Source organism: Oncorhynchus mykiss, chromosome 28 (genome assembly GCF_057628025.1).
Source record: "Oncorhynchus mykiss isolate SJ-2025 chromosome 28, ASM5762802v1, whole genome shotgun sequence".
Lineage (NCBI taxonomy): Eukaryota > Metazoa > Chordata > Actinopteri > Salmoniformes > Salmonidae > Oncorhynchus > Oncorhynchus mykiss.
Genome location: NC_143049.1, coordinates 33,536,794 through 33,544,414, shown reverse-complemented (window position 1 = coordinate 33,544,414; position 7,621 = coordinate 33,536,794). Strand labels below are relative to the sequence as shown.

Sequence of the window (7,621 nt, the reverse complement as noted above, 5' to 3'; positions counted from 1 at the left end):
CAAAACGACCATAAAAAAGCCAGACCACGGTTTGCAACTGCACATGGGGACAAAGCTTGTACTTTTTGGAGAAATGTCCTCTGGTCTGATTAAACACAAATAGAACTGTTCGGCCATAATGACCATCGTTATGTTTGGAGGAAAATGGGGGAGGCTTGCAAGCCAAAGAACACCATCCCAACCGTGAAGCACAGGAGTGGAAGCATCACGTTGTGGGGGTGCTTTGCTGCAGGAGAGACTGGTGCACTTCACAAAAAGATGGCATCATTAGATAGGAAAATGACGTGGATATATTGAAGCAACATCTCAAGACATCAGTCAGGAAGTTAAAGCTTAGTCGCAAATGGGTCTTCCAAATGGACAACAACCCCAAGCATACTTCCAAAGTCGTGGCAAAATGGTTTAAGGACAAAAGTCCAGGTATTGGAGTGGCCATCATAAAGCCCTGACCTCAATCCTATAGAACATTTGTGGGCAAAACTGAAAAAGCGTGTGCGAGCAAGAAGGCCTACAAACCTGACTCAGTTACACCAGCTCTGTCAGGAGGAATTTGCCAAAATTCACCGAACTTATTGTGAGAAGCTTGTGGAAGGCTACCTAAAACTTTTGACCCAAGTTAAACAATTTAAAGGCAATGCTACCAAATACTAATTGAGTGTTAGTGAACTTCTGACCCACTGGGAATGTGATGAAAGTAATAATCTGCATACTATCCAAAGGCACTAAGTATCAAAAATCCTTATATTAAGCAAGCCAGACGGCACAATCTTGTTTTAATTTACGGGTAGCTAGTGACACACCCCAAAAACTCAGACAATTTACAAATGAAGCATTTGTGTTTAGATAATCCGCCTGATCAGGTAAGGATGACCTCTTGATAAGTGTGTGAATTGGACCAGTTTCCTGTCTTGCTAAGCATTTGAAATGAGTAATTTTTGGTGTCAGGGAAACAGTATGGAGTTAAATTGTGTTCTTTAGGAAAGTCAAATATACTAATAAAGTACAGATACCCCCCCCAAATACTTTAAAGTACTTTATACTAATTGTATATATTGATGTATAAAAATAGGAATCAGAAATAAGTCCCTGACTTTAGCAATCAATCCTAAGTGCACCGGCCAATTGATGAATGGAAAGAGACATTACAAGACATTAAGTTTAATGACATTGAGATTGTCAAGCCATGCCTTCAATTCTGGGTAAGCATACAAGGTAGCATGAGATGTATTTTGTTTGTTGAGATGGACAGTGTTTTGAAAACCCAAACCATGATTTTGGAGGGCCCAAAGTCTGTTTTGTTAATTGCTTGTGGTGCATTGGCACAGAAACCCGTTTTTAGCCAACGACTGTCATGCGTGGATACAGTTTATATAAGTGATGCCAGGAATCAAACCCACTGTCCCGGCAACACCATGCGCTACCAGCTGAGCTACAGGGGGAATCAGTTACACCTGTTAGACACCATCTAACCCCGACCAACTACTAAGTCGTAAGTTGCTTTGATAAGGGACTCAAAAGCCGTGCTGCCTCTTTTTAGGATTGTACTTTCTAGCACTGTTCAGAGAATATGGTAGACAACCAGGTCAACAGTATTTGTTGGCTGAGGTCGTATTGTAACCCAATAGTGAACAAGCCACAACCCCATACACAACTCCGTGAACAACTAATTCAATTGTTGCAGTGTTAAATAAAAAAAATCCCTCAGTATTTCTTAACACTGCAGAAAAGATTTGTAGTTCACTCTAGACATGCACAAATGAGTGATTACATTGAGGATAATGGGTGACAATGTTTTGCCACCAAATGCATGTGCAGTCTGAGTGGGATGCTAGCAAAATGCAGTAGACTTCAAAGTGGCAGGATAGAAGTTGACGCACTGTGAGTAATGGTTCACATTCAATAGCAAATAAACTCAGTTGAGATCAGTAGCATGCAACCAATTGAACCCAGTCACATGAAAAGCTTAACTATTTTTCAATTTGAGCACTAGATGGGAGGCTTTCACCATATTTGAGTGGAAGAACATTGCTGAAACACTGGCAGTAATCTGAAATAGCTTCCGGAGCGATGGTCTGATATTGTTACTAAACTAGGATCAGTTTTAGAATTTAAGTTTGTGGGTGACATTGACTGGGAAAAAAGTGGTGTGGAAATGATGCCTTCTGGTTTACAAGACAAGTGTTAATCACACCTGGCTAAAACATTTCTTAAAACACCTCAATTTAACATGCAATTAAGGGAAACAATGTGGCGCAATTGTCAGTTAATTACTTTATTGGGAAAACATGACCGCTTCTGGGTCGGCATCAGCACCATTAACTGAAGGATGAGAAGGGTTGAGCATCCTGAAAAAGACAAATGCATGTTAAGTCCACTGTTCAATTAAAGACTTAAAACGTTTCTCCGTAGTTGACTGAAGGACAAAATTACTTACCCGGCCGCTAACTAAATGGTAAGAACCTCCTGCGGACTGGGCCGGGTAAGAACCTCCTGCGGACTGGGCCGGGTAAGAACCTCCTGCGGACTGGGCCGGGTAAGAACCTCCTGCGGACTGGGCCGGGTAAGAACCTCCTGCGGACTGGGCCGGGTAAGAACCTCCTGCGGACTGGGCCGGGTAAGAACCTCCTGCGGACTGGGCCGGGTAAGAACCTCCTGCGGACTGGGCCGGGTAAGAACCTCCTGCGGACTGGGCCGGGTAAGAACCTCCTGCGGACTGGGCCGGGTAAGAACCTCCTGCGGACTGGGCCGGGTAAGAACCTCCTGCGGACTGGGCCGGGTAAGAACCTCCTGCGGACTGGGCCGGGTAAGAACCTCCTGCGGACTGGGCCGGGTAAGAACCTCCTGCGGACTGGGCCGGGTAAGAACCTCCTGCGGACTGGGCCGGGTAAGAACCTCCTGCGGACTGGGCCGGGTAAGAACCTCCTGCGGACTGGGCCGGGTAAGAACCTCCTGCGGACTGGGCCGGGTAAGAACCTCCTGCGGACTGGGCCGGGTAAGAACCTCCTGCGGACTGGGCCGGGTAAGAACCTCCTGCGGACTGGGCCGGGTAAGAACCTCCTGCGGACTGGGCCGGGTAAGAACCTCCTGCGGACTGGGCCGGGTAAGAACCTCGGAACCCTTCGTTAGGCCCTAGTGGCACAATGGGCTTCCAATAGTGTTCAAATGACTCTGGAAATTCAGGTCTGGAGGGTTTACCAGAAGGCTTGGCTGCAGGTTTCTGGGGGTAGGATGGTTTGGCACCAGCATAATATATTGGCAATGAGCCGTAATGGGTAGGCATTTGATGGCCTGAGGGGTTTCGTTGCTGAAGGCTAGAGATACCCTTCGAATTAATGGGAAGGGAGCCACCCAGTTCCTTGACTGGTCTTGGAGGCTGAAGCGGATGTTCTGGAGGACTCAGTTGTTCACGTGTGCTATGCATCTGCATTGCAGATTCAGACAGTTGGGTTTGGTGGTGTGGTTGCAGCAGAGGCTTGGATGCGTAGAACATGTCAGGGTCATACCACATTGGAGGTCTGAAAGGATAATGTGGCCACTTTGAAGGTTGGGGTTTTAAGGGCTTGTTGAGGTCACTAGACAGCGATTGAGGTTCAGATGGTTTACTTGGATCACTGGCAGGTCGCTCAAGTTCCAAGGGCTTGTTAGAATAAACAGGTGCTTGGCCATGTGGCTGTACTGGACCTTGTGGGTTGTATGGCAGAGGATATGCATGCATAAGCCGCTGTAGGTTATGGGGCAGATATGGCTGAATTGGTTGTTGCTGTGCCATTGGTTTGTTGGAGTCACTGGCAGGTGCTTCAAAATATGGGCGCATTGGCTGCTGTGGGTTGTAAGGCTGAAAATGTGATTGCTTTGGACGTTGGGGTTCTGAGGGCTTGTTGGCATCACTAGGTGCTTGGGCATACGAAGCCGAAAACCTCATTCCATGCTGACTCCAGTAGTCATGGAAACCAGTCAAGGTCATTTTAGTGGGGGCAACGGTCTGAACCGTTATAGGTTGTGGGGTTGTAGTGGCTTGGGTAGGTCCAGAAACTGAAGCATAATTGAACAGGTCAGATGTATGTTTGAAAGGGTAAGCAGGAATGATACCACTATCCTTGGATGTTACAGGGCCAAAATGGTTGTGGTGGTGTTGATGGAAAGATATGGGCATGGGGCAGCAGGTCAAGAAACCAGTAGGGCAGACTGCAGGACAATACCCAGGATGTGGTGGATAAGAGTCACCTGGCTGAGGTGAACTAGGAGACACAGTTGGAGGTGCTTGAGTAGTTCTTGGACGACTAGGTTGTTGAGGAGCAGGTATCCATGTGTGGACTACAAGTGGCGTTTGTTCTGGTGTTTGAGTTGCAGGCCTAAGTGGGATTGTAATGGGCTTAGCTGGCTCAGGGTAGAACTGTTGGTAGTGATGTGGGTAGTAGGGATTCAGTGGAGCTGTTGGCTTTTCAGTAGCAGGGGGAAGCATGGCAGGTGTAGGCTTTGGAGTCACAGGATACGTAGCAGGCTTAAATGGTTGAGGGTCAAAGGAATTCCAAGGAATTTGGGGGTCTTTAGGGGGAGAGCCAGTTACAGGCTTGGGATGTGGTGGATAGAGAGGATGTGGGTAGTAAAAACGCTGCACATGGCCCTGAGGAGCTTTGGTAGCAGGAGTAGACACTTGAGGGGGAGGAGTTACAGGCTTAGCAGGCAGAGGGTAGAATGAAAAGTAATACTGAGGGTTCCCAGGAGGCAGAGTATCAGGTTTTGGGTAATAAGGACGCAGTGGAGCTGTTGGCTTTTCAGTAGCAGGGGGAAGCATGGCAGGTGTAGGCTTTGGAGTCACAGGATACGTAGCAGGCTTAAATGGTTGAGGGTCAAAGGAATCCCAAGGAATTTGGTAGTCTTCAGGGGGAGAACCAGTTATAGGTTTGGGATGTCGGTAGTCAGGATGTTGTTCATGGCCCTGAGGAACTTTGGTAGCAGGGGGAGGAGTTGCAGGCAGAGGGTAGAAGGAAAAGTAATACTGAGTGTTCACAGGAGGATGCGTAGCAGGTTCTGTGTAGTAAGGATGCAGTGGAGATGTTGGCTTTTCAGTAGCAGGCCTTTGAGTCACAGGAGGATGAGTTACAGGCTTGGCTGGCTGAGGGTCATAAGGATATCGGTCGTAAGGATAGTACACCTTGTCATTTGGAGCTTCTGTTGCAGGGGGAAGTTCGCCAGGCATACGAGTAACTGACTCAGCTGGCCGAGGGTAGAAGGACTCTGAATACCAAGGAGGCTGGAGGTCTTTAGGTGGAGAGCTAGTTACAGGCTTGGCTGGTCGAGGGTAGAAGGACTCGGAATACCAAGGAGGCTGGGGGTCATTAGGTAGAGAGCTAGTTACAGGCTTGGCTGGTCGAGGGTAGAAGGACTCGGAATACCAAGGAGGCTGGGGGTCATTAGGTGGAGAGCTAGTTACAGGCTTGGGATGTCGGTAGTCAGGATGTTGTTCATGGCCCTGAGGAACTTTGGTAGCAGGGGGAGGAGTTGCAGGCAGAGGGTAGAAGGAAAAGTAATACTGAGGGTTACCAGGAGGCAGAGTAGCAGGTTTTGGCTTCTCAGCAGGCTTTGTGTAGTAAGGATGCAGTGGAGCCTGGGGTTTAGGGGGTGAAGTAGGCTGAGGAGGAAACATTGGACTTGGTTGAAGCGCAATGGTGGGAGGAACCGGAAACACAGGGGTTTGGGGGTAATTGGGGCGAGGGAAAGACTGGTCAACAGGACTAGGACAGGACACTTTAACCTCCCCCTCGCCAGCAAGTTCAAGGGTGAACATCCCATCCTGCAATAAAGAAATTAACATTTGAATCAAATCATTGACCCATGTCCTTCAAAACCAGCAAGGACAATATTAACACAACTGACAATTCAGACCTTAGGTTCCACACAGGGTTCATAATGAGCAGAAATGGTCACAGCTTCTAGATGAGCTACCACACTGTAGCCACAATGGGGCGAAACGCTCATCAACGGCTGCCAGTGTCCTTTGACTGGAAGAGTGGAATAGAGTCGAAATTAAAGCATACAGTCACAAATGTACTTATCCAACTTGCACGTGTTCCTCTTGAGAGAATGCACAAGGATTGAGACTTATGTAAATGACTTACACTTGACCCTGAGATCCTTGGCAGAGGTGCCCCCTTCAATTTTCACCACCATGCCCTCAGGGTAACAGGAAACAGTAGGAGGGTTGGGCTTAAAGGGTTTTTTGGCAGGGCAGGACATTTTAATTGGCAATCCCCACCAACGCAAAGGCAGAACATAATTACCATCCTGCAAGATTACATTTAAAGTTAATCTTGGAAATTGTTAAAATTCACAATAAAACAGGAACAATTTGAATGACTTCCAACCTCCAGTGTGACATAACAGCCATTATAGATTGCAATGAAAATCCAATCCTGGTGAGTGGTGCTGATGGAATGACCACAGTTTGTGGGCAACTGTGACAGAGGCAGGGGAGACTGATTTCCTGCAAAACATTGTAACAGCAAGAGAAAGGAAATTTGTTACCCAGTAAACACAACAAATGACATCTAACTTCTACAGCTTTCAAATAACTTAAATATCAGGATAACAGCTGGATACTTGCCTCGGTCCACAGAAAAGAGAGAGCCTGGTGCAGAGCCTGTGTCATGGACCTTTAGTTTCATGGAGTCGCCAACACACTCAACACTTGGTTCCATCTGCAAGAGACTTTCCACCACTGGACTACTTGGCCTAATTGTGCCATAAACATGTCCTCCCAGCTGCTTAGGTTCCCAACCTTTAAAGTAGAAGACAACTTAAGTTAACTACACCAATGGTAGTCCATTCTTAACATAGTAGTATTGCCCTACAACCTAAAGCCATTCACAGGACTAAGAGTCCAACAGCATTGTTCGGACCAAATAATTCCATTTACACTGGAAGGTGCAACTAATTGTTGTTAAGTCAAACATTCCTACAAATGGAAACAAAATTAGCATAATAAAAAGTTAGAGAATACATACCCATGTCAGACTGGTAGTCAGCATCATCCAGTGAACCATTGGAGGATCGGACTTTGGAGACAGTATGTTCATCAGTAGAAAAACTCTCATTTCTTGGTTTGACATAACGTCCAAGTATAAGCCTTCCAAATCGCACAGCACCTGTAGACTGCTCCTCTTTACCATTGTTAAGAAGATCCCCCTTCAAATGGGGTCCCAGGACAATGGAGGATTTTGACGATCTTGTTTGTGTTACTGCAGCGCACTGACCAAAGGAGGTCAATACTACCACAACTAGCCCTAAACATATTAAAGAGAGACGCTCCCCTTTTGCCTTCCATGCCATCGGACTAAAATCGCGTTTCACAAACACACAAGACCACCACATCAGTGTGCTGAAAGAGTTTCCTTCACTCACTGCCGCCAGAGGCTGAATTTGATTACCGACCAATTAGACTTCAGACCTCCCACTCACAGGTGTCTCTAATCAAATGACCCACGTCACCTTCACGAGGGTGCGACATTCAGAACGATGCAGACAGAAATGTCTTGTTCTGAGCTGACATGATTCCGTATTCTACATGAGAGACATATGTATATTCTACATTACTGCCTACATTTCTATCTGAACATTGCGT

At 46.8% G+C, this 7,621-nt stretch overlaps 1 protein-coding gene across 1 annotated transcript; it reads right to left on the bottom strand.

The window, feature by feature from the left end:
- Positions 1–2,256: 2,256 nt before the first annotated feature.
- LOC110509009 (uncharacterized) lies at positions 2,257–7,414 on the bottom strand. Its single transcript, XM_021589943.3, has 7 exons — positions 7,005–7,414; positions 6,605–6,778; positions 6,366–6,484; positions 6,120–6,285; positions 5,887–6,002; positions 2,435–5,794; positions 2,257–2,345 (listed from the first exon to the last, which is right to left on the bottom strand). Exons 1-7 carry the CDS (start codon positions 7,369–7,371, stop codon positions 2,316–2,318), a joined length of 4,332 nt encoding a protein of 1,443 aa, XP_021445618.3. The 5' UTR covers positions 7,372–7,414; the 3' UTR covers positions 2,257–2,315.
- Between the last annotated feature and the right edge of the window lie 207 nt (positions 7,415–7,621).